At 42.8% G+C, this 27107-nt stretch overlaps 1 protein-coding gene across 4 annotated transcripts in view; it reads left to right on the top strand.

The window, feature by feature from the left end:
- STK39 (serine/threonine kinase 39) overlaps window positions 1–27107 on the top strand; it is a 468977-nt gene that overhangs the window by 261139 nt on the left and 180731 nt on the right. For all 4 annotated transcript variants that reach the window (XM_033423490.2, XM_033423491.2, XM_033423488.2 and 1 more), the window contains exons 6-10: window positions 8462–8571; window positions 8842–8943; window positions 11372–11505; window positions 19102–19150; window positions 19253–19318. In XM_033423490.2, coding sequence (XP_033279381.1) covers window positions 8462–8571; window positions 8842–8943; window positions 11372–11505; window positions 19102–19150; window positions 19253–19318 — 461 coding nt within the window. The remainder of the gene's footprint in view (window positions 1–8461; window positions 8572–8841; window positions 8944–11371; window positions 11506–19101; window positions 19151–19252; window positions 19319–27107) is intronic.

Raw genomic sequence — 27107 nt, 5'->3', positions numbered from 1 at the left:
CTCCTTTGCTCCCGGCATCACATCCTCATGTGACAGTGTCCCTAACAGGCAGGGGGAGTGGGGAGGAAACCACCCTGGTAGGGTGGTTCTTGTGTTAGGCAGAAAATAATCCCACGAGTGTCTGTACCATATTCCTCTTGGATCCCATGGGTCAGGACTAGGGCAGACCCTCAGACCATTCACCAGACCAGGAATCAGACACCATGATTGCCTTAGATCTGTACAGTTAATCCCCCTGGGGCCCGGCACACCAAATCAGGATGCTGGTAGAGATCGGGGTGTGGATGTTGGGTAGCAGATCACCAGCGTGTGCTGCCAGGGACTTAATATTATTAGGAAACTACTATATGCATTCTGTGCCCCTCATTTTATAGCTTGTGAAACTGTTGCTCAAGGAAGTGAAGTGGATGAGTGGGGAGTGTAAATGGCATCACACGCAGGCCTGTTCGATTCCAAAGTACCTTCTCGGGGTGGAAATGTGGTTCCTTGCTACTCACTGTGTCCTCCCTCGGTGCCTCTCCTCTCCCCTGTAGCTTCAGGGATCATTGATGGGGACACACTGGGAACGATCAGGACCCCATGGTGTGCCACGTATCCCACACCAAGTGTGTCACTATTTGGCCTCTTACTAGTTATGCCCACACCACTGTTAGAGTAGAGAGAAAACTTCGCCTATGAGTAAAGTGACATTCCTTCAAGAAGGAAACCAGCCTGGTGAACGTTGGCGGCCACTGTGTAGGTCTCGCCACATCCTGCCTTGGCCCGCTGGGCTCTGGGCTCTGCTTCTTGCTCTGGGTTTGCTGAGTTCTGCAGGTGCCTGGAGGCGCCGCGTCCTCCTGTAGGACTTGAGGCATCCCCTCTGCCACCTCTGAGTCAGTGCTGCCCTGCGCTCTCTCCTGCCTGGTTTCAGGGGTTCCCAGCAGGCACGAGGCAGTGCTGCCCTCGCCTCCCCACCTTCCCGCCCCTGCAGACTTGCTTCTTATTGCCTGGAGGTCTGATGACACCCTGAAGATGGCAAGCCTCCAGGAGAGTGAAAAGTTGTTCCTGTTTAATTTACAAACAGAAATAAAACAAGCAGTAAAACTGGTAGAAAAGGCTGGGTTTAATTATACATTAAAGAAAAGTAAAATTGAGAAACAAGTGATTAGGTCAGTTAAAAAAGCGAAAAGCACTCTGCTCAAGGATGCGATAATGGGGTAAACATTGCAATCAGAAGGAAAGAATACTGGGAGACTGTTGGCTCCTACATACAGGATGAATTATGGCCGGGGATTCTGTTATTCTTCAGATGCCAAGTGGGGAGAGAGTTTGACCAGAGAGGGCTGTGATCAGAACTGTGCTTTAGGAAGAGTAATCTGCATGGAATAAGTCTGGATTGCAGTTGGAGGAGGCATGCCTCTGATTCTGTAATTGCTAAAGCCTTCACTTATCCTGGTCTGTGTCTTTGCTCTCTCACCAAGAAAATCTGGGGGCAGAAAGGACACCTTGAAATTACCAGCAAACAGAAGATGATACCTTAACATAATTCTTCTATTCGTGTTGTTTAGGTCATGTAATAGTCACTCTATTTCAATTAATGTCATATTTTCCCATGTTAGCTCTCACTAGAAGGCTGGCATTGTGTTTGAATCAAAGCTGTGCAAAATCAAAGCGACACCCACGCCGGTCGGACACTACTGTGCCTACGGGGGCGCTGCACCACTGACACACGTTTTACTATAAAAACAACATGAAAAGAACGAAATACGTCATTTAAAGCAAAACAACTGTTCATGCAGTTCCTAACAGAATTAAGAAAATATTTGCTTCTGTTTTATACCCATTATCATAGTTTGCATAATTTAAATCATAATGTGCTTCTCTATAGGCTTCTTCATTCACCAACATTGGATGTATAACATTTTAAGGACACCTGTGAGACTCACGAAGGCCGGATGCTGGCAGCCCTGAAAATGTTTCCTGGGTGTTCAGAAGTACATTTCAGTTTTGCCAGTAAAGTCTTGACTCTCTCATGAGAAAAAAACAACAACTGGGAATCAAACCAAATTATGCAGGGATTGTTTTTGATGATATAAATATGACATTTAGGATTAACCAGAGAACCTCAAGCCAGTTTTTCTATGCTGGGTGATCACAACTTGATCTTTACTCAGGGAAGAGCGTAGGAGTTGTGGAATATTAACCCCATTATTCCTTTTTGTGTTTCCGGTACCTAAGAATACACCGAATTTTCCCAAAAAGGAGCCTGGGGCTATGTGGCTAAAACTCCTCTGTGAAGGACTGTGGATTTCATTCAGACCTTCAGTAACTTGCTATATGGTCCTTGGCAAGTTATTTCATCTTGTTTATTCCCTCCTCTTTTTTAATTCCAGTACTCACTAAATTATCACATTTCATTAAGGATTTGTCTCATGCTTTCGTTTTTCAGAGTCTCTCTTCAAATATAGGCCCTGTTGATTTTACTCCTGGGCTATGGCTGTGGTCTTCCTGCTTCTAGCCTTTCTGTTTTCCTGAACATCCCTGCATGATTTCTTTTCCCCAGCTCTCCTCTTGACTAGAGAGAAAGCAACAGTAGTCCAGGGTAGTAACTGGATCAAGTACAGCTTCCTTTACCTGCAACTCAGACTCTGTAGTTGGGCTCCTTGATAGGCTCAGTGCTTCTTCCCTTTTCCAGACCATGGCCTCTGGGGAAGAGAGGCTGCTTCTGGCAGGGAACTACCAGGGGCCCCTGTAGCCACTGTGACTCTCGCTGCCCCAGACCTGCAACCAGCCACTCGGAGGTCTAAAGGATCAGTATCTGTTGCAACCCATTTTGAATATGATTTAGGAAGCTCTGAGCTCTCAAATGTTGGTTCTATTACTCTCTAGCCAAGTATGGAATGGACCTAAGCCATTTTTTTTTTTTTTTTCCATGCACAACTCAGGTTCCCTTTCACAGATATTAGTAGATTTTATAGATGTTTGAGGTAGGTTCGGGTCGGCTAACTCACCTACAGCGTCACTCCCAGGTTTTAAGGAAATCAAGATTCAGACCAAATTTTGCCCTTCGTTAGCAAGCAAGAACCCTAGAGATTTCTCACAGTTTATTCCGTAAGCTCAAGGAGATTCCTGCTCTCTGTCCTTCTAGGTGAATGAAAAATTCACTCGAAGCCGACATGCCAACATTCCAGATGCAGTTTTCTTGTACACTTGTGGTTGGCATCTAGAATCTAACTAGGCAGAAAACTGGTTAGGGATTTAGCTTCCTCTTGGGCCTGGCTGGATTCTTTCTTTCTATTCATGCCAGATGGGGAGTATATCTAAAATATTTTAGCCCCTCTCTGTGTGCTCACTACTTTGACTTTTACCAGTGAAAGCCTGTTTCTAACATGCATCTTGCCTATCAGCAGGTGACTCTTTTCCCCAACAGTAGTCCCTTCTGGGCATTCACCTGGCTCATACTTATCTATACTTAGATACGGATAACAGAAATACTTCTAGCAGCTGCCTCTGGCATCGTGAATCAAGTGCTGCGAGACCCTTCTAGCGCTGGGCATTCTGGCTCAGAACACCAGTTGGCCACCTGGGTTGCAGTACCACAAATATAATATCACACGGTGTATATTGAAGTATTGTAGGTAAATTTTAGACATCATAACAACACAGTTGGCAGACTAGTTTTGCAGGTTAAATCAGGCAGGCGGAATTGCTTTATCGTGCTTTTCCACTTTTTTTTTTTAAATGTATTTGTTGCCAGCGACGGCAAAAACGAGAGGTTTTACATCAAGATCTCAATGTTTGGCTTTCTGTGGGAAAATTGGGGCATCTGCAAAAACAGGGCCATTTTCCTCTATGACAGTTTTCTTTTCCAGCGGAACAGCAGAAGCTTGCTTTAGACCTGGGGATGGGCTCCTGGGAAGGGCCCTGCACTTCCTAATGTCCCCCTATGCTGAGACAGATATCAAGTGCCCTTCACCACTGAGATGGAGCTATTGGTTTGCAGGACCCCCTTCCCTCCTTCTTATTCCTGCCTGGGCCCCTGTAAGTATTTGAGTTTTTGAGCCATGCAGCTGTCAGACAGTTTTTCTTCTTGACTCAACACTTGTGCTTTGCTCATGCTGCTTCTCTGTCTGGAAGGTCACTTCCTTTTGGGCTCGTCTGTCCAACACTCAACCTCATCTTCAAGGCCAGGTCCAAGGCCCACTTCGAGATGGAGTCTTTCATGGCTGTTACAGTCCTAACTCTTCCACTTCTACATGGACAGCAGAGCATAGCGTTTGATTCTACACGTTCTGTTTCATGCCTTCTCCCTCCTTGATGGTAATATTCTTAAGGTCAGGAAGCATGTTCCTCTCGTATTTTATATCTACCACTGTAAAAACGTTCATGCTTATCCCCTCAGCCCAGTTGTAAGGCAGAGAACAGTAGCTTATTGATCTACCTAACAATTATTATAAAGCCTATTTATCCATGGTAAAAAGAAGTAGAGGGGTGTTATAAATGTGAAAATAATGTAAAAACAGGCATAACCAAGAAGCCTGAAAGGTTACGTGCCTTGCTGGAGTCACACAATTGGGGAATAGCTTCGTCTTCAGCCTAACCACTGAGCATCCTGCCTTGGTTCCTTAGGGCTGTGCTATTTCCTGGCAGGTCTGCTACTTGCTAAATCAGGTAGCTGCACCCCAAACGCCTGCAGGTCCTCCACAGGGCTTAGTGTTCACATATCAAAACAAGACAATTCCCAAAGTCACTTAAATCGTATGCCACACATGAGGGAAAGGTGATGAAGGTACATCAGACTTAACCATACAAGGCACCAAGAGTCAGGATGCCAAAGATGCTTCTGTCACTTTTTTGTTTGTTTTTTTTTTGTTTTGCGGTATGCGGGCCTCTCACTGTTGTGGCCTCTCCCGCTGCGGAGCACAGGCTCCAGATGCGCAGGCTCAGCGGCCATGGCTCACGGGCCCAGCCGCTCCGCGGCACGCGGGATCCTCCCGGACCGGGGCACGAACCCGCGTCCCGTGCATCGGCAGGTGGCCTCTCAACCACTGCGCCACCAGGGAAGCCCGCTTCTGTCATTAATAAGGACCAGCAGAGTGTCCTCTGCTGATGGTCCTCCCCTTAGTGGAGGGAACAATGCACTGGGATGATGCCAAAGTTGGAATTTTGGAGTAGTGTTAGATGAGGCGGGAGAGGAAAGGGGAGTCATATTTGCATGTTGTTCTGAGGGATTCTGACTTTATCCTGGGGGGAGCAGGGAGCCTTTAAAGACTTTTAAGGAGCCGTCAGGCCTGTGACATAGAAGTGCCTGGCTGCTGCAGGCTGGTCTGGGGAAAGCAGGGAGGTGGTGACCTCGGAGGCTGCCCCAGGACTCTCGGGCTTAAACCAAGGCACTGACAACGGGGAAGGAGAGAACTGGATGGATTCAAAAGATGTGAGAGCCTTTTCGTTACCAGGATGACCGTACTCTTTCTGGTTTGAGATGCAGTTATTCCTTGAGGCTGACTAACTTGATGTGTAGCCTTTGATTCCATGTTGCCAGAGAAATGTTCATGGTTTCTGACCCACACGTATCTGCCTCCACTCCCCTGGGCTGTCTGGAGGTCCCCTCAGCAGTCAAGGGCACTTTTCACCGTTTTCTGCTCTGCCACCTCCACTTCTCTTGTCACATGTAAGCTGTCTCCACAGCATATACCTGTCTTCCTGTTTACACAAGCACCCTACAAAGTTCAGTCCAAAAGTTCTCTCTCACAGTACATATAAATCTTTTTCTATATACACTGGCCATGCGTATGAGCAAATTGTGCATTTATTCTGTAGTCATAGGGTGAGTAGATGTTAGGATTGGTGTTTTCTGCTTCTGGAATTTTTCTTCTGAGCTTTAAAGATGTTTAACCGTCTGTTTATGAGTTAAAAGTGAGTGTTCTAAGTGGAGTCTGTGAATACAAATGTGAATCAGGAAAATACATTGAAGAGGCATTGTCAATAATGAATTGCAACTATGCATCTCTCTCAGCAGTTTTTGCAGCTTTAAAAGGTCTAATGTAATCAGATGTTTTTGGTTTTTTTTGTTTAATTTTTATTTATTTATTTTTGGCTGCCTTGGGTGTTCATTGCTGCGTGCGGGCTTTGTCTGGTGGCGGCGAGCGGGGGCTACTCTTCTTTGTGGTGCGCGGGCTTCTTACTGTGGTGGCTTCTCTTGTTGCGGAGCACGGGCTGTAGGTGCACGGGCTTAGTTGCTCCGCGGCATGTGGGATCTTCCCAGACCAGGGCTCGAACCCGTGTCCCCCTGCATTGGCAGGCGGATTCCCAACCACTGTGCCATTAGGGAAGTCCCATCAGATGGTATTTTTAAGGAATTAAAAACAATTAATGTTAACAATGGATTTTTGTCTAGATTATATCTTTTAGGAAGATATATGTATATTTGGGGTGTAGAATTGCTTCAACTGCATGGAAAAGAATTTATTTTTCCTTAAAACAACTTTTACCCATATCCTTAATTATTTACAGATGATATGTATTTATTTAATATTATCATGTTACACAATTATTTTAATAAAAACAGAATGTTGGATTCACTGTTAAACTTCTTTTCCGAAATACAAATGAGGTTGAAATTTGTATTTTCGAAAGCCTTATCATGTCGTCTCTTCCTCTAGTCAAATATAGTAGATACTTACAAATGATTAAGTTGACCTAGCTCTTCTGTAAGAGAATGAATTTTGTCTCCTCCTGCCTGAAGGAGACTGTTTCAGTGGTTTCTTTTCAGAAAGCTTGATTTTTCTGACTGTAATGTAAGAGTTCAAATAGAGTTCAGCACATACATGCAAATTAAATTATATAGCATTTTCAGAATATACTTTTGCTCACTATTAACACGAGAGTGGCAGTTGGAATAAAGACGCCCTTTGTCAATTTTTATTCCTTTGACTTGAAGTTGTAATCCTGTTGGGATTTGAGTGAATTTAAACGTAAATAAAATGGAACAGGCAACAGATTTCAACTCGGGGAACTGGTCCCAGTGTTATTGCATAACTTAATAATGTAGATCTAACGCAAATGCTAATATTTGACCTTGGTTTGTACTTGACGCTGTTCTTTGGTAATTGCCATCATCCTGGCAGTCACCGAAGGGGGCCAGCAAAGGAGAGTCATGTGAGAGCAGTTTGAAGGGGTCCACACTGCATAATCTGCTGCAGTGTTTTGAGGTGTTGACATCCCTTTTTTATAACTGTTCACCAGCTTTCTATTGAGGTGCCCTTGAGTTGGCTCTTACTGGTAGGTCTGTACTAGCCCTACGTAGTTGGTAGTTTAACTTACTAATTTTAACCATTAGTAAAACTCTAAGCACAGATGCAGGCATTAATAATCACTGGGTATTCCCTCTCTACTTTCACATACAAACATAATTTTTGCATAAATGCATGCACGTATACAGTATGCTTAATTAATTCATGTCCTCACAAGAAGAACTCCTAATATATAATGGATGTCAAGAAGAGTATTATTTCATTCTACAAACCTTTCCGTCTATATCTATGAAAATTATCCAGAACGCAAACGTTGGGAAAAAACCCAGTCTTTACTGACTGGGCTTATCCTTTGTGTTGATTGCTACGTGTGGGCAAAACTGGGCATGTTGGCTCTATGTACCTGGGTTTGTGGATTTGCCATTATGATTTTGGCTAAAGTGTTACAGAGCACTGTTCAAGGAAGGGCATGGGAATGTGGAAGTTGTGTGTTATTCATGCTTTATTTCAAGGAAGAAATCCACTCCCCAAACATTGATGATGTGGGATTAAAGAGGCTAGAAAATAATCATGCTAGTTACTACCTTTGGTGCTATTCTTATAAATGATTTTCTAAAATGAATCTTAGCTAAAAGCTAAGATCCTTTAATTTAGGGCTTTGGAAAGCCCTAAATGTATGTATGTATATTTTTATTGTAGTCTTTTATGGTTAGTTATGACTTGTGATACCTTTTTGGTAGAAAATATAAAAATGATATGCTGAGCTTGCTGACCCATAACCTGTGATGAGGGCGTTCTCTGAAGTGTAGGGCAGGGGTACCCAACCCCCAGGCCACGGACCGCTACCTGCCCACGGCCTGTTAGGAACCCGGCCGCACAGCAGGAGCAGGAGGTGAGGGGCCGGTGGGCAAGTGAGCGAAGCTTCATCTGCCGCTCCCCATTGCTCCGGCTCGCATTACTGCCTGAAGCATCGGCCGTCCCTGCCCCCGGGGAAAAATCGTCCTCCAGGAAACCGGTCCCTGGTGCCAAAAAGTTTGGGGAACACTGGTGTAGGGGATGGCGGGTGGCAGGACTGCCCTGATGTATGGCTGAGAGAGCTCCACAGTGTTTGGAGCAAGTCATCACCATTGCGAGGCCCATCAGGAAAAGAGATGTTCTTAAAGGCAGAATTTGTAAGCCATAATGTCTTACCTAAAATAAGGGTGATTTTTTTTTTTTTTTCCTTTCAGATTTTGGGGTAAGTGCTTTCTTAGCAACAGGGGGTGATGTTACCCGGAATAAAGTAAGAAAAACATTCGTTGGCACCCCGTGTTGGATGGCCCCTGAAGTCATGGAACAGGTGAAATAAATTAATAAATAAAATAAAAGTGATGTTTTGATTGACATAGTATAGTTGTACAATACATGTCATTAGTACACTAACATTTTGTTCAAATCAATCATTTTACTAGAATGCGTCATGCAAGATTTAATTCCCGATTGCTGGGCCTTAGCAAAGTAATCTCAAGGTTGTGCACACACGGTCATGGACTTCTGACATAATATGGACCCCGTCATGTATAACATGCTGGCTGTATAATTGTGTTTTTCTCCCTGCTTCCCTTCTTAGGTGAGAGGCTATGACTTCAAGGCTGACATGTGGAGTTTTGGAATAACTGCCATTGAACTCGCCACAGGAGCAGCGCCTTATCACAAATATCCTCCTATGAAAGTAATTGCTATTGGAAATATTGTGTCGGGTTTGAAATATGATTTAACAGAATCCATTCTCTTAAACATAGTCATTTCTCTCTTAGACCCAAGGGGAATTAATGGAGGGGGGATGCAGCCAAGTTAAATGTTAGCTGATGCTCTCAGCGGACAGAATGGGACAAAAGTAGCACAGTTGCCGGCTTTGAAGCTTGCTTTGCGTTCTTAGCACAGAAGAATGTGATCAGATTGGTCGATGGAGGTTGATAGATGAGACAAATGCTGGTCATTACTCTCTCTATCACAGAATACCCCCAGCTCCCCAAGAAAAATCTAAAAGTAGATTATAGTGATATCATCTTTACAGATGGATTTCCCAAATTTTCAGGCCTTTTTTTCCCCACGGTCTGTAACATTTCACTCCTGTTCTCATAGTGTCATGTTGGTGACTCATCTGAAATAAGGGAGCCCAGTGTTTTTAGGAACTAACATACATTTGGATACCATTTTTAGATTTTTGTTATTTTATTTTTTTGGAAGTTACTCTTTATTGTTATTATTTTTTAAAATATTTATTTATTTATTTGGCTGCATGGGATCTTAGTTGCGGCCTGCGGGCTCTTCACTTCGTTGCGTTGTGTGCGCAGGCTTCTCTCTAGTTGCAGCACACGGGCTCTCTAGTTGTGGTGCTTAGTTGCCCCTCAGCATGTGGGATCTTAGTTCCCTGACCATGGATGGAACTGGCATCCCCTGCATTGCAAGATGGATTCTTAACCACTGGACCACCAGGGAAGTCCCTATTTTTGTTATTCTTTTAACTAGCCTACATCATTATTTCTCTTAGTTTTGAGGTGGTGGGATCAGGGCTAATTTACCCAAATGGATTTTGTTTTGTGGCTGAAATAGTTGAATGGAAATTATGAAGGTATTTTTACAGAGAATATGGTCCATGTGTGTTTCAACTTTTTCCTAGGATTTTATTGGAAAAGTTTTAAGAGGATTTAGAAGAAAAAAGACCTGAGGATAAAAAAAAAGTTAAATGATTTTACTGATTAAAAAGTTAATACGTTCTTATTGTAGAAAATTTGGAAGTCCAAATAAGAATAAAGGTGAAAACAGTCATCCATAATCTATCTCATCAACCACAGACAATCCCTATTAAAGTTTTAGTGTAGTTCATTACATTGTTTTCCTCTCTATATTTATATACATATTTTTTAAATAGTTAAGATTTGGGGGTTGTGTGTACACACCTGATTTTGTCAGCAGAAAATTTTAAATTGAGGTGTAAACAACTGAAGTGACCTTTTGGGGAAAAAAGCACTGAAACAGCGCTGAGGACTTTTCTTTCATCTGGTTTTTCTCTATTATTTTTTCTTATTTCTTGTTTGCTTTCTTTCCCTACTTTTTAGTGTTTTCCACTTGAATCCAGTCACATTGCTAATTCTAGCCTAAAGTCCTGCAGGACTTTTCTTAAAATCTCACAGATCTCCCACTTTTCTTCGGTTTGCTATTATCCTCCACAAACAATAAACTGTCACTTTAATCCTTCATCTGTTCACGCATCTGAAAGTGTTTGAACAGTGTCTTGGCGTGTATAGCATTTGCATAAATTAAGGCTGATGTATGCATTAATGAGTTTTTTTTTCATTTTATAATAGGTCAATAGTTTGCTACAAATTCTACACTTTTTTTAAAAAAACAAATAATTTTGACATTAGTGTGAAAGAATGGAAATTTTTACCTTTTCGATGTGAAACCTGTGTTTTGATTTTGTTTTGTCCCTTTCCAAAAGCAGCATGGACTTTTGTTCTGGTTATGGTTTTTAGTAACTCACTTGTGTCCCAGCTGTCTTTCAGTGTCTTACTGTCTCAGTTTTGCCAAGCCTTTGAGCAATTTTCTGTATGTTTTTTCATTTAAAAAAGAAAAAGGGAGACCATGTGTTACCTCTTGGGACGTTGTGGATTTATTTTTAGGGCTGGTAATGTATTACAGAAGCCTTGAGTACAGGCGGTCCCTTCCTTAGGAATAACCTGTATACGTGAACATTCCCTGCTGCTCTGGGCCTCTCTTTCTCTACCCTCCACTGCCCCCTTTCCCAGCCAGAGCACAGCCTGCACTAAGCTGGTGCTGGAGCTATGTGCTCCTGCAGGCCTTGTGAGAGCTAGTTCCCAGGAAGCCCGTGTCCTGGCCCCTTTGGGAGAGCACTCTTAACACATAGAGCAGATTTTGTAAGTTCTGTCAATGGAATAACAAAAAGGTGAAAGGGCACGTGAACAGGTTTGCAAAGGGAACTGAATACTTTGCACACTTTCTAGAAGATGAAAATCATGGGGAAGCACGTTTGTACCTAATCAAGGAGGGTCTTTGAGGCTTTGCTGGAAAATGAAAAACTCAGTTGTAGCAACTGCTGTCCTGAGATCCTGTCTTCCTGTTTGTTTCTGCTGCAGGTGTTGATGTTGACTTTGCAAAATGATCCACCCACTTTAGAAACAGGAGTAGAGGATAAGGAGATGATGAAAAAGTACGGCAAGTCCTTTAGAAAATTACTTTCACTGTGTCTTCAGAAAGATCCCTCCAAAAGGTATGTCAAACTGGGTGGATGAGTGAGTGATCATGACTGGGTGGGGTCATGACAAAGCTTGGTTTGTGGATGGGGAAGGGCTGTGTGAGGAGTCCTGAAGTTTAGTTCTATCCAGTTCAAGGGAAATCCAGCTCTGGTCCCCAGATTTCCAACCTGTCAGTGGAAGCTTGGGTCCAAAAGGGAGAGAAGTAAGTGAGGACGAGGGAGAGGCAGAGGAAAATTTTCCGTGTTAATAAGATTGGTGGTGCTTGTTAGGTATGGGCTCTGTCATCAAAGGAAGTGAAGTAAAACAAATCAAAAGCAATTGGCAGTGGTGAATTCAGAAGCTGAGCTAATATTCTGCACCATGTAGGTTGCGCTGACCTCTCAGGATTTGAATATCCTGCCAGCTCCAGTCTAAACCAGGCAGAGCTGTTGCATTTTGCATGAGCTTCCTTTGAGTAGCAGAACAAGTTGTTTGTGCTGTTTAAAAGATTATCAGTAAAGAAGATTAACATTTTTACATTCGAAAGATTAATCGTATAAATAGAAGCAAATGGTTTTAAATTAACTTTAGTATTTCCTCTTTATTCTTGGGTTATTGCCCTGCACTGAGGTATGTCTGTTTTTTTCTGAGTTTTGTTTCTTCTTCTTCATTTCTGTGAGTTTGAAGTATCCTGGGTGGTGATAGTAGAGCCCAGTGTCCTTTGTCCCTTGAAGGAGAGTGTTAAGGACGTGAACTGAGCATACACCTTGGCTGGGGAGGGTCCCTTTGTAGTGCTTGTCTGTGTGCTGCATTGTCCTAACGTAAGGTGAACTTGGATTACACACCTGGAGAGGCTGCTGAGAAGTTACTGGCTACCCTGATCCACCCAGGACTCCAACTTGATACCTAACGTTCTAAAACATAAAAGCTGGCTTCTCTTTTGGAACTTTCTTTTTCAGGGAAGGACCCTGCTTTTCGAAGGATTCCTTTATCCTTAAGTTCTTGATGAAACTTAAGCCTTTTGCCTTCGCACAGCGATCTACTGTTTGAGCAGGCTACCCTTCTCTCGAATAAACATAGTTTCCATTATTATACCTGTTCTTTGTAGCAGCTCTGTTCATTCCTTTACATTTTACTGAATTTGCCTTGAATCTTTTCTATATCAGTTAGTTACCTCTCTCATGGAGCCAGTTTAAAGACTCTCTGCTGTTAAGCATTTTGAAATTATTTATTGTAAAAGAGGTGCAACACTTGCTTGTATTTGGTGTCATCTCCAAGCGTAAGTTTTTAGCATCACCAAGGAGACAGACTTTGATCCTCTAAAGCCCAGTGAGAGAAGAACTCGTTTTCCCCTTTAGAAGGACTGGCTTGTGACTGATGGTCTTTGTGATTCTCAAAATAGTTGAGATTCCACCTAGTGGTGATGTGTGATGCCGCACGATTCCAGCTCTTTCAAAAAAGGATTCTGTAGGTAGAACTGTTAGTGTACTAACTGATAAATATATTTCTTTAGCAGACTTATAATCTGGTCAAAATAAATTAGATTAGACCGTCATACATTATATTTAACAAGCCATCCTTACTTCTCAATAATCTTGAAAGTCTTTCCAGTTTTTATTTATTACATGAGCTCAAATATCAGGTTCCCACCACCCCACCAAACAACAACAATAATAACAGCAAAAGTTTTAGAAGAGAGCCATACAGAATTTATTCGAATTCTCACAACATCTTTCCCTCAGAGTATTCTCTTGGTAACATTATTGATTTACAGAGTATTAATAGGTTAAGAACTTCTGTTAGATACTTTCTGTATAATGTAATCTGTTCTCACTATCGTGCAGTTGTCCTCTATAACAAACAGAGAGTGTCACTGGTGCACAAACTTCCCAGGTGATTTTTTCTTGTAATGAAAAGACACGACGTGGGAAGTTTGGGGAAAAAAGGTTCAGGAAATGTGAGAATGGAAAAAAGCAATATTATAATTGTTGAATTATTTATTATACAGGATGCAATTAAAAAATATGTATTCATGACTGAATTAATAAGTAAACATCTAATTGCTGCTCAGGTCTGAAAGAAACCTGTGAGTATTTCTTATCTTCTCTGCCTTTGTTTATATTGTCCAAAGATTTTTTCCTCTTCTCCTGTCCCCCTTCTACCTGTCTTTCAATACTTAGTTCAAAGGCCCCAGGTTCTCAAAGGTACATACATCTGGGTGCGATTCCTAGCCCTACAGCATCTGCATGACTTAGTTTCCTTGTCTGTAAAATGGGCCTAATAACACCACGTCATAGGGTTGCTATGACGATGGAGATGATGCCCTTAAAGCAGAGAACAGTGCCGGAGCATTCCTAAGTATTCAGGAAATTGGGGTTGCCATTCATTATTTGCCTTTTCTTCCTGACCAAGTAGAGTTGTTGCAACCTTGAGTTTCCTGCAGTATGTTGATGATATGTCTCTTGTAGCACTTATCACGCTGTGTACATTTATTGACTTACATATTCAATTTCCTCATGAGTTTCTGAGTTTTTTAGAAGGAGAATCTGTGCCTCTCATCTTTCTGTCTCTCTTTTTGTCCACAGTGACTGGTCTGTATTACGTACTCAGTGGTATTTCTTGAACACCTGCAAACAATTGGGAGCTTGCAATTTGGGGATGATTTGGACTCATTGAAAAGAGTTTCGGAACCAGACCAGATTGGAGTGGGTTGAGGAGTGAAGGCAAGAGTTTCGATCATTGTATTTATTTCTGTTGCCAGCATATAGATCCTCTGCTTGTAATCTAAAAGCAGTTGACTAGTACTGAAATCCTGGTCTTGCTGAGTACCTTTTTAGCAATGAATGAAAACATATATCACAGGGGAACAGTGACCAGGACAGAATCATTCCTATGCTGGAGCCCTCAAGCTAGCTGAGAAGGAACTGTGCTTTCTGTCAACCTTGAGAGCTCGTGGAACTTTCCTATTGCCTGAGAGCTGGGTGTCAGAGCTGTTTGTTTCATCCAGGTCTGTGCCCTGCATTTGCATAGGTAAAGATTTGCTTATATTTGCACAGCAGAACATTTTGCTATTCTTAAAAAAAAAGAGCCTTAATCTTGGAGGTTATATACTTCATATGGATGACAACTATAAAAGTAACTATCATTTTTTTTGGAGCAACAAAGGGGTGGTTGTTGCATAGATAAATCCACTGGAAACAAATAAAACTTGGAATATTTCTTCTGAGGGAAGGGGTGGGGTGAGAAACGCAGCTCTGCCAGAGGTCAATGTATTGTTCTAAAAATTTGCATTTTAATTTCTATTTAAACTGTATCACATTCATCCTGAATCCTTTGAAAATTATTTTAAGTCTCAGTGGACTTTGGTTCATCCATATGTATTGGAATCCTTTAAGGGATTTTCTTCTGAGAATGTTGGTACTTGCAGACTTCCGCATTGTTTTTAAGGATTTAAAATTGAATCATTATTCAAAGTCTGGGCCATCATTTTGGTTGCTGGTATATAGCATTTTAGCATTTCTTGTAAAATGGTGTTTGTGTTTACATTATATTGTATTGCTTGATAATTGGTAGTGGACATGTAAGACAGAATGGTGCTTGCAGAATTCTTTCGTCTGTAGTACTCGGCTAAGAGACAGGCAGCACTGATGGTTCCACATTAACCCTACACTAGTAGTTTCTATAGCATAAGACTAAAACAGACAAAACACGCAAAAACCCTAAAATCAGATGGGCAGCACACATCTTGGCTTCTCTCATACCTTCTAATCACTTTCTTCCCTTCCTCATTCTTTCCACTTCCACTTTTCCGTGCTTTTTATGGAGATAGTTTGGCACATGTAGGATTCAACTCCAAAATTCAACACCTGCTATTTAGTTCTCTGTATAGAGTAGAAATTACCTATTATTAACATAAATATTAAGCCTGTTAAAAAAAGGAGCGTGGCTTCTTAAACCACTTCTCCTTTCTCATGTCATTGTGTTTCTGTATCTGTTGATGAAGGCTGAGGGTGGAGTCCAAAGGAAAGAGTTTTCTCTGCAGCATGCTTTTCCCCTTTACAGTTTTGGTTACTATAGAAATGACCTTGCTGGGGAAGGGAAAGTATTCCCAGCCCTTTGTCTCCAGGTATGCCTGGCATTTCCCAGCCTTCTCTGTACATGGGTCCTACACTTGACCCTGGGTTGAGGAGGGAGGAGGTGGGGTGCGGAGGAGAGAGGGGGTTGTCTGTGGCCCCCCTCCTCAGTGCCTCCTGTGTACAGACGCATCCCTCGCCTTTTCTTTTTTGTTAGCCTGAGTCTTGTTTTCATTACATCATTCTCCTGCTCTCTACCATATTGAGTAGATGCTTAGAGTGCTGACTAACTCTGGCTCCAGAAGCTGTGGTTTGGGGCTCCAATGTCTAGTGGCATCATTTTTACCCCATATTTGATGATAGCATGAAACTGAGCTGTAGCAGTTTTGTGCTCTGTGTTAGGCTTTGGGGATATAACACATGAATACTGTGTGGTCCCTTTCTTGGAAAGGCTTATAACCTAGTGGGGTGGAGGCAGGGAGATACAGAAACAGATTATTGCAAAGTGTGGTGGATTGGTGTGTGAGCACCAAGGTGGGAGCAATGAATTCCGCTACTTGTAGGACCTGGGAGAAACACCTCTGAAGACGGATGGCATTTAAATGGGTTCTTGACTGACGAGCAAAGATATGCCAGTTGGTCACAAAACATTCTAAAGCAAGAAAAGCAGTGTGTGCTTTGTCGTGAAAGAGCAAGAGATGGCGGAGACCATCACCGTAGCTGGCGGATAGAGTTCATGTGGGGCGTGATGGGAAATGGGGCTGGAGGAGTCGGGGTCTCAGGCCACTGGAATCCATTAGGAGGGATAAGAAATTGTTTTCGTTTAGAAGCCAGCTAGGGAGCAGTGTGGGTGATTGGTTGGAATGAGAAGAGAGAAGTGGCAGACAGACTCACCGGGAGGCTGTTTCGTAACGCTGTTGACCAGAGGGGATGAGGGTTTCTACCAAAAGAGTGGCCTTGAGTTCCTTCACCATCTTGATTTTCTTCGGTTTCTTTTCTTTTCACTCTAAAAAGTTAAATCTAAGTTATTTTGTATGCCTCTTGGTTTTTAAAATTTGGTTTCATGTGGTAAGGTACCACACATGGTCAGTCCCTTGTGTAATGGTTCCTCTTATATGTTTTCTCAGTAGCCCTCTCCTTTCCCCAAACACAATTCATGTGTTTGAATGTTCTGACCTTCCTCTTACAGTCTGACAGCACACTCTAACTCTTATCTGCCAGACTGTAAGTTGCTAAGCGTAGTATTTCTGTCTGTCATAGTCATTAGAGTGGGCCTAGCGCCTAACATGATGCCTGACAAACAGCAGATGCTCAGTATATATTTACTGAGAGAATGAAATGATGAGTTTGGAGTAGCTGGAAGCCCAAAACTTTGCCAATCATCACTAAGAGTAGTCTACATTAAAGAGACAACCAAAGTTAAGTCACTTCAGTTATCCTTTTTAGTTCTAGTGCGTGGTAAACAAGGTCCAAAAACAAGGTCCAAGGTACAAATTCATGAATTTGAACGAGCTTACCAAGGGATACGGGAACACAAAATGTAAAGCGTGGCCCACCTGTTGTTTAGACCTTTGTTTACTCCAAGCAATTAGCAATTAGGGGCTCTTGGGTGCAGTGGCTGTGGCGATTTGGGGTTCTTTGTTAGGTACCCCTAACCAGTGTTCCACTTGAAATTGAGGAAAAGAGCAATAACAATTGAAAGAGAAAATTTCTTCACACAGAAATACGGTTTATGGCCCCTGCAGACTTACACAGTTTGTATACCGTTGCACTTAATGATGTTTCCTAATTCTTTTATACGCGTGGGTTTTGTCCCTGGAAACATTTTAGTGGGGCTTCCTGGTTCAGAGCACTGGTTTCCAATATCTTCAAATGTGAGGACTCCCTTTAAACTTGGATCCGCTTAACACAATAGTCATGATCCCTTTGGCAGTCACTGCCTGAGAGGAGACCTAATGATATTCAGTCATGCTTCCCTCCTCCCTCCCAGTTTTTTATTATGAAAAATTTAAAGCATACAGAAAAGGTGCAAAAATTGTATAGTGTTTGCTTCTACAACAACACTGAGATTCAGCAGTTATTCACATTTCCCATATCTGCTGTCCCTATTTACCCACATTTTATTTGCTGAACAGTTTGAAAATAAGTAACAGACGTAATACCTCAGCTTGCATTCCCTCCAAATACAGACACGTTCCTACGTAACCACAATGCTTTTCCACAAAGTAAATGAACAGTAATTTCCTAAAATTGTCCTATACCTAGCACACTCACCTATCTCTATCTCTAAATGTCTCTTGCAGCCTCTCCCCGTCCTGTTCAAATCAGGACTCAGGAGAGGGGCATGTGTTGCGTTTGGTTGTATGTTCCTTTAAGTCTGTTTTGATCGAGAACAGTCCCCTCACGTCTCCCCTTCTCTTGTATGACACCGACTTTTTGAAGAGATCAGACCAGTTGTCTTGCTGACTGTCCTATCCTCTAGGTATATGTGATTCTTCCTGCATGGCTGCGGGAACTATTGATGAAAGAAGCTGTTCTTTATGGAAGAGTGCCAGTTATTAAACGTAGAAGGAATGAGAGAAGTAGAAAATCAGTGTTCTGCCACCTCCAATGAAATAATTATTTAAGGCAAAGATGCTAAAATCATCAGGTGACAGTTTCTCCGGAACAGGATATTCATATCGTGGCAATGTATTATCCAACAGAATACTTGCCAGTTGCAGTGGCGAAAACTTACCTTTACCGTGGAGAGATCTTGGGCCTGGGGACCACGCGGTTAAACTTAGCATCCCTCCCGCTGAAATAACCTATCATTATGTGCCTCCCCCATGCTGCAGTAAGATGTGTGTCATCTACGACGTGTTCTTCCCCCAAATGCTTGTGTCAACCTAGCCAAGCCTTCAGACCCAACTTGCGTTTTATGGGAAATACAGTACAGAGAAACAAGTTAAATGACACCACGAGGAAACAATCAGACCAATCCCATAATGCTTTAAAATGAATTTGCATTCTGTTAATCACCATTCCATTAATTACCTTCCCCTGAAAAACAATAGTCCATGGACACTTGAGACCGGGTTACTCGGTGGCCAGACAGAGCTCGTACACATGCTGCGTGGTCCCCTTGCAGAAACTTCTGCTCTTGGGGAATCATAGAACACTGCGGACACAGTTTCTTCGATAGGGTCATATCGCAGCTTGTACTGCTTCTTAATAAATACAGGGATTCAGCTCACAGACGTGTCAGTCTGCCACCTTTTAGAAACGCTGAATTCACTTAGTGAAGTGTAAGGATGAAGGATGGAAGATCGATCATGCCCCAGGTATTTCACTTGCAGGAGTTTATGTAGAGGAGGAGTTTTGCAGTAGAGGCGTCTGGAAGGAACTGGAAAATTGGCACCATTTATTTTGGTGCCCGCTTATGAGTAATTTAGTCTGTGGCTTTGCTATTCCTGAAACTGGTCTTCCAGAAAGACTCTAGGATTAACTTGTTTCGTCAAGGCAGTGTCTTTATTGAGCGGTCATTGTTTCAACTCTAATTTATTATTGATCTTTCAGGCCCACAGCAGCAGAACTTTTAAAATGCAAATTCTTCCAGAAAGCCAAGGTAACATGCTTAAAAACCCAAGTAAATCTGCTATTTTGAAATCACTGTGAATTTCAGTGTCTTGCATTTGATGTTAAACTGTTGGGAATATTTGTTTTGCAGAACAGAGAGTACCTGATTGAGAAGCTGCTTACAAGAACACCAGACATAGCCCAAAGAGCCAAAAAGGTAAGTGCTATGAGCCCTCCTGCCCCAGTGGGAGCTGCTCCCCATCCGGGGACATGGAGCCTACAGAAAAATAGGAAAACGATTTCACATACTCCGGATATGTTATGTAGAGGTTATCTGACCAGCGATTACTCAGATAACTGACCCTTTTGGTTATCTCAGCCTGCTGCTGTGTGTTTGGGTGTGAAGCTCAAATGACTTCAACTTTCCACTTATCAGCCTGTTTAAGGAAGGTCAGAGGGGAGGGGCTTGTGTTGAGGCTTAAACACTGGAGAGGTAAAATATCTTTGAATATCTTTTGGGGCTGGGGGGGGATTTTACTGAAGAGGGACAGTCATTTTAAATCAGTTTGAAATGACAAAACGAAAAACAAAACTTTTTTTGTTTGTTTGTTTGTTTTTTACGGTATGCGGGCCTCTCACTGCACAGGCTCAGCGGCCATGGCTCAGGGGCCCAGCCGCTCCGCGGCATGTGGGATCTTCCCGGACTGGGGCACGAACCCGTGTCCCCTGCATCGGCAGGCAGACTCTCAACCACTGCGCCACCAGGGAACCCCAAAACTTTTGTTTTTAACGGTTATTTTAAATATCTGTGGGATATAGACCTCATAAAAGACCCATGTATTTTTTTGTAGTCTATGCTGTGTGAACTAAATTATGGTAATAATTACCTGAAAAACTTTGCATTCTAGTATTTAGATTTTTTTTAAGTGGTATATATGTGTGAGTGTATTTATTTATGTGTTTTTACCCAGAGTTTTATTTATTTGTTATTACAGATTTCATCATGGTATGAAACCTAACAAAATTTAACCTCTGGTTTGGTTTGGTTTAGTTTGATTTGAAAATTATATTAGATATTTATAATTTAACATATTGACGTAGTCAACAGATTTAGAAAGAGGAAGCTTCTTTGTTTTTTGTTTTCCTTTTTACAATTAATAGTTACAGGGAAAGGTGATAATGAATCTGAGTTGTCTGCTCTGTAAATAAAATTGACAAAGAAATAGGCATGAGAGATTGCATCTCATCATGCCTAGGTGTGGGTCACTTGGACTGTTAACTTCCAGACATTGCCCTTTCGAAAACATTGGATATGGAACACATTTAGCTGATGCTTTAGAATTGCTTTAAATAGATTTTAAAATAGACTTCAAGAAATGACCCATTCTGTGTGGGTATCGAGCCCCTCTCCTGGACCCGCAGAATCCTTTGGAGTGGGCTGGTTCCCGGGCTGTGGGCCTGGGCCAGGAATGGGGGATTGCTGTGCTGACTGCGCAGCCCTGAGCCACAGTAGGCCTCTGGGACAGCTCAGAGGGAAAAGTGAACCTCTAGCGATGGTCCATCAGAGTGGCACATCCCATGGGGCAGCGCGGAGAAGCTGAAGCTTCAGTTTGGGGCAACAGAAAGTCAAAGTGCCCAACCGAGTGCGAGGGCTCCATCCAGAGGGCTGAAGGAGGTGCCTGGAGCACTTCTCTGGGGTGTCGGAGTCTAGCAATGGGGCCTTTTGATCAGATAACTAAAATGCCAACCAGAGTTGAAGAAAGCTGTTAAGAAAGCCATTGATTTGGACAGTATGTATCCCCAAAGGACGTTGTTTTTGGTTTCCCTCTGATCTCATCCTGTCGCTGTTTCCTGGGAGGAACTTTCCCAGGCCTGCATCCTTCCCAGAGCTCCAACCTCACACCTTCAGCCCCCTGTGCAGTGTTTGCAAACTGTGTGTCTTCCCTCCCAAACCTCATCTCCCTGTGCTGTCTGCTGCTTTCTGAGCCACCCGACCTCAGAGCTCGGGGATGATTTTTAGGCCGCCTTCTTTGTCTTCCCCATCTAAACCCACTCCAAGTCCTCTCCACGTTTCCCTCTGCAACGTTGCTTGGAATGTTTCCTCCTGTTTTTTTTCTGTTTGTTTGTTTTTGTTTTTTGCTGTATGCGGGCCTCCCACTGCTGTGGCCTCTCCCCGCTGCGGAGCGCAGGCTCAGCGGCCATGGCTCACGGGTCCAGCCGCTCCGCAGCATGTAGGATCTTCCCGGACCGGGGCACGAACCCATGTCCCCTGCATCGGCAGGCGAACTCTCAACCACTGCGCCACCAGGGAAGCCCCTCCTGTTTTTAATTGAACCTTTGCAGTGGATTTCTAACTACTCTCCTCCCCCACCCCATTCCTCCTTAGACACTAGTGCAAGATTAACTTTCTAATCGTGGCGCTTAATTGCTCAAAAGTGGTTTCCAAAATTAAACAAAAACAAAAGGAAATAAATGGGGGGAAAAAAAAGGTTCCTATCAAATAAAGTCCAGGCCCCTTAGCCTTGAATTCATGACACCATTTCAACTTCCCGGCTTATGCAGTTGACCCTTGAACAACCTGCCAACCCTCTGCACAGTCAAAAATCAGAGTACAGTTTATAGTCGGCCCTCTGTATGTGTGGTTCCTCTGTATCTGCGGATTCAGTGAATTGTGGGTTGTGTTGTACTGTAGTATTTACTATTGAAAAAAACCCATGTATAAATGGACTTGTGCTCTCCAAACCCGTGTTGTTCAAGGGTCAACTATATTCTAAACTCCAGCGAAACTCGAACCGTCTATAGTTCTTACTACATAACCTATACTTTCCTTTGAGATTCCATCAATGAGGAATCTGTTCAGGCTCTCACTTTGTTTTCTTTCCTTTTTTTTTTTTTTTTAAATTCAGATTATTTATTACATATTAGTGTGTTGTGCATTCCAGATTCCATTTTGCACGTATCTTAAACAATAAGCAGCCGGAGTTTCGGGAATTATGATTTTCCAAGCGTGTCTTCTGCCCTTTTACTAGCTCCTCAGGGATTGTTTTGTCATCCATCCCTTCAAATGGAAAATGGCCACACATCTGAGAGTCACACAAAGGAGGAAAGGGAGAATATAAATTAGTTCTTTAAACATCTTAGTAGAGAAGACAGGGGCCCATAATAATGCTCTTCTGGCTCTCCAGCTTCATTAAGTTGGCTGTTTTCCTGTCATAATTCTCATTTTAAAGTGCACTTTGGTTATCAGCTATACTCTACTCCTTGCCAGTAGGTTCCGTGGCAGGTACACTGTCCTGGTCAGCATCAGTCAGTGTGTGTCTTGCTCATAGTAAGTGCCCACAGAATGTCTGCTGACTCAATGAACACATGCTTCAGTGGACCAAGGAAGGATCATTTGAAACGCTGTTTGTCTATCACTTGAACCCCCCAAGTGCTTGGCATATACTTGTTCCTGGGCTTCCTGTTAATAATAGACCAACTGCCCTCATTCCCCTGGACTCGTGGTGTTGATAAGCAACCATACCGTTCCTTGTTTGAAACTCCTCATTCGGGCTTACTGGCCACTAGGAAGTAAATATTATTTTAATTGCCATGTGCGTTGAAAACCTTTGTGGCACTATGTCTTTGCTTGTCTTAGGTCCTTACAGTGTTTAAGTCAAATTAATTTAAAAGTTGATACAGGGGAGTCCTCAGTGTTATTTGTGTTATTCACCCTTGGACTTGTCTTGATTGGCACCTGCTCAGCTGTCTCCCTTCCTGTTTGCTGTGGTGCCCACTAGTTGATGGTGCTCTAGTTTCTTGGTGGGGGTTTGTTCCTTAGACGATAACTGTCGATGTTGGTCCCTTGACTTTGGTCACCTCAATTTGTTGTTTTTAAAACAGGAACAGACAGTTCATTGATACTCCAGTGTTGACGTGACAGCTGGGCCTGTGGACCAAGCTCAGGATATTTAGGCAACCATGTTGATTTGAAATTTGTTGTCATAAGCCATAGTCTCTGCTTCTCCTCCTTTATGGTAATCAGTATTAAGAGCTATTTTTCAGTAACATGAATAACTCTCATATTTAAGAGGGAGAAGGACTTGTATTGTAGCTGCTCTCAGGAGGGCCTGTGGAGCCCATCAACGTGGTCTTTTGGTGTGACAGAGACAGAGGCTTATTGTATTCATGTTTGCCCAGGATGTGAAGCATTAGTTGAGAGCCACATAATTCCATGTGGGTATGTGATCTTCCCTGCATCCACAATGACTCCTGTAAATCAGGAAAAAAATATTAAAAAATAGAAACAGGCCAGTGTGGCTTCTCTGGTAATTTAGTGACATAAAATGATTTTTTTTTGGATGTATTAATTGCAGAAATCAGGGATATTTGTGGGTTTTTTGGTTTTTTTCTCTTGAAGGCAGCGTATTTGGTCCATTCTGGGTTCTTGTGCTAAAAGGTAGTGTTGTTTAGGGATCATCTTAATTTTCTTTTGCCTTGATTTTTCTGTCTGTGAAATAGCAATTCTGTCTGACCCTAGGAATGTGATAAAGGGTAATGGGAGGTTTGATGTTTCTGGACCTCAGCACACTCTGTAACTTGTAAATGAGAGAGTGCTAATAATGACCCATGAGAACAGGGTGAAGTTCAGCTGTATAACTTCTTTTCAACTTTTCGCTTATCCTTGTGCATGAGAAGAAATGGCTTCATAGCCATTAGTCCTTCTCATGTGGCTTTTTAGCGGCCTGTCTCCAGCCATCATTTGAGGTTTGAAAGCTTGACCGCGAGGTGTTCCACCATTTACGCTACTGGAATCACTGGGTGGAGAAGGTGTAAGTCATTCTGTTAGAATCAAATGCAGATTCTTCAGGCTGTGTGCACTTTCTGTAGGAACATCTAAGTGTCCGAGTTGGCTGATGTCTCTGTTTTACGTTAGCAAAATGAACCTTGAGTCACCACACTCACACTCATATCATATACTTTTCTGTGGCTAAAACCCATCGATGCAGGGCAGGGCAGGGGCAAAGGGATGTCTAAATGCCAACCGCTTAGCCAAATGTGTATTGGCCAGAGAAAGGATGAGGTGGGGAAACGTAATACACAGTGTATCTTTTTATTATGGTGGTCTGTGTTTTCATGGGAAGTGGAGTCACTGGAGGATTTTTGGTTTTGAATTTTCTTAATTATGAAATTGAGAAGTTAGGAACGGTTAGTGATTATCAGAAGGAGGAAAGGGGTATTGCATCACTGCTACATTTGGGCGGAACCACTGTGAGTTGGAAAAACTAGGGTGGTATTTGTGGGTACCAGAATTTCTTATATCAGTCTCTAAGATTGCTTTCATATTAAGGACGCAAGGCTGTTGGTTCTTTTTTTTTTGTGGTACGCGGGCCTCTCACTGTTGTGGCCCCTCCCGCCGCGGAGCACAGGCTCCGGACGCGCAGGCTCAGCGGCCATGGCTCACGGGCCCAGCCGCTCCGCAGCATGTGGGATCTTCCCGGACCGGGGCAGGAACCCGTGTCACCGGCATTGGCAGGCGGACTCTCAACCACTGTGCCACCAGGGAAGCCCTGTTGGTTCCTTTTGATCCTCCTGTGTGTGTGCTTAGGAATCAGTAGGTAGGAATATTACAATTCACATTTATTTAATACTTGACATGCATTGATAACTTCTAGTGTTTTTACTTTTTGTTTTGAAATAATTTCAGACTTACAAAAATGATACCAAAATAGTACAAACATTTCTGTATATATTTTTTCTCACTCTTTTTTTTGGAATGTTTCAAAACTATAGACATGATGGCCATTATCTTTAAATATACTTCAGTGTGTATCTTCTAAAAACAAGGACATTCTCTAACATAACAGTATAATTGTCAAAATCAGGAGATTAACAGTGACAGGATTAATTTTCAGATCTGATACCAATTTTGCCATTGGTCATTTACCTGGTCCAGGATCCAATCCAGAATCATGTAGTTGTTATGTCTCCTTTAGTCTCCTTTAATCTGGAATAGTCTTTCTTTTCCTTTTACAACTGTGACACTTTTGAAGAGTACAGGACAGTTATTTTATAGACTGTCCCTCAGTTTGGGTTTGTCTGATATTTCTTTACGATTAGATTCAGTGTATGCATTTTTGACGGGAATATCTAGGAAGTGATGCCACGTTCCTCTTGGCATATCATGTTGATTTAGTCCTTTACTGGTGATGTTGGCACACGCGGAAGGAGGTATCTGCCAGCTTCTTCACTGTAAACACAATTACCTCTTAATAGGAAGAATTCATTAATGTTACATTCCTTCTTTATATTAAACATTAAAAAGTAAAGTGAATGTCCTGGGTCATTAGTCTTTTTTCAAGGAAACATATCTGCTTGGTGTCATTATGGTTGTGCATTCATAGGATGTTAATGATAGGATTTCCATGATTTCTGAGCAATCTTGCAGACAAGGAACCCTTTGCTAGCGTGTGACGTTCAGATTGAGGTGGGAGGTGGCAATGGTGCTGCTCCAGTCTGCACCGGGTCTGGAAGCAGAAACAGCTGGATTTGTGTCCTTTGTTGGGTGAGCTGCCTAATCTTTCTGATCCTAATCTGTCAAATGGAGCCAAGGACAAGGACGTTGTGCTGCCCTGGGGGTGAGAGATGATCTGCCCAGGGAGTCTGGTGCTGTGTTTGACTCATAGCCTGTGCTCAGTCCAACAGTGGATGCCGTGACTATCATGTAAATAAGGAGAATAATTTTTGCGGGTATAGGAGACAGGCATTTTAGAACTATGTAGTGAAACAGGGAGTGAGGAAAGCGGCCTGGTAGCGGGCAGGTGGGGATGGGTGATGTGGGTGTTTCTCTATTGCTGTTGCTTTGGGTGGAATGGAGTAAGAGCCCATGGAAGCCTACAGAAAGAAGGAAAGAATAACGCTCGTTATTTCATCACCATTGCCTATTCACCTGTCTTCGCGTGTTCTTTTCTGCCCTATCAAAGTACTGACAGTGGGCAAGGGCCAGGGTGTTCCCTCTCTGTAGCAATCCCCTCTACTGGGTGAAGTGCAGGATGTGTGTTTGTGAAGAGCCTAAGAATAGTAAGAATTAAATGCACACAGAGCTGTTATCCTTTCACAGCTTTTAGATTGCTTTCGTATATGCTTCCTTATTTATTTTAAACAACTGTGCTCCGAGACAGGTAGGGCAGGTATTATTATTATTATTATTTTAAAATTTATTTATTTATTTATTTATTTATGGCTGCGCACGGGCTTTCTCTAGTTGCGGCGAGCGGGGGCTACTCTTCGTTGCGGTGCGCAGGCTTCTCATGGCGGTGGCTTCTCTTGTTGCGGAGCACGGGCTCTAGGTGCACAGGCTTCAGTAGTTGCAGCACACAAGCTCAGTGGTTGTGGCTCACAGGCTCTAGAGCAGAGGCTCAGTAGTTGTGGCTCACGGGCTTAGTTGCTCCGCGGCATGTGGGATCTTCCCGGACCAGAGCTTGAACCCATTTCCCCTGCATTGGCAGGCAGATTCTTAACCACTGCGCCACCAGAGAAGCCCCAGTTTTTGTAACCTGTTTCACTGCTGCTTGGGGCACCAACTGCTGCTGTTCCTGTTTCTGCTGCTGCTGTAACAGCTGCTACCATTACAACCACTGCTACCAGTAGTGGACACTGAGGTGCAGACAGATAAAGGACACAGTCCAGCCAGTGAAACTCACCTTTCAGTGGGGGACACAGTGCAAGCATCACAAGACCTGGAAAATTGAAAGAGTAGCAGAGAATAAATACTTTAGGATATGGGCATAGAATATGTACTACAGGAATGGAAAGGGTCATGGAGCTGGTCAATGGGGGGACCTGGGGAGGGGAGAGAGGGAAACTCATACTTACTGTGGGCCTTCATGCACATGCAAAACACTTGGTTTACATCTATCTCATTACTGAAGACTTATAATAATCAATGAAGTCCTAAGTAATAGGACAGAGGATATCATATGTTAGATTATTAAGACGGGTTAAGAAAAAGCTATGGGGCTTCCCTG

Source organism: Orcinus orca, chromosome 7, assembly GCF_937001465.1.
Source record: "Orcinus orca chromosome 7, mOrcOrc1.1, whole genome shotgun sequence".
Lineage (NCBI taxonomy): Eukaryota > Metazoa > Chordata > Mammalia > Artiodactyla > Delphinidae > Orcinus > Orcinus orca.
Note: the sequence above shows the minus strand (reverse complement) of the source record. Positions and strands in the feature narration are given on the sequence as shown.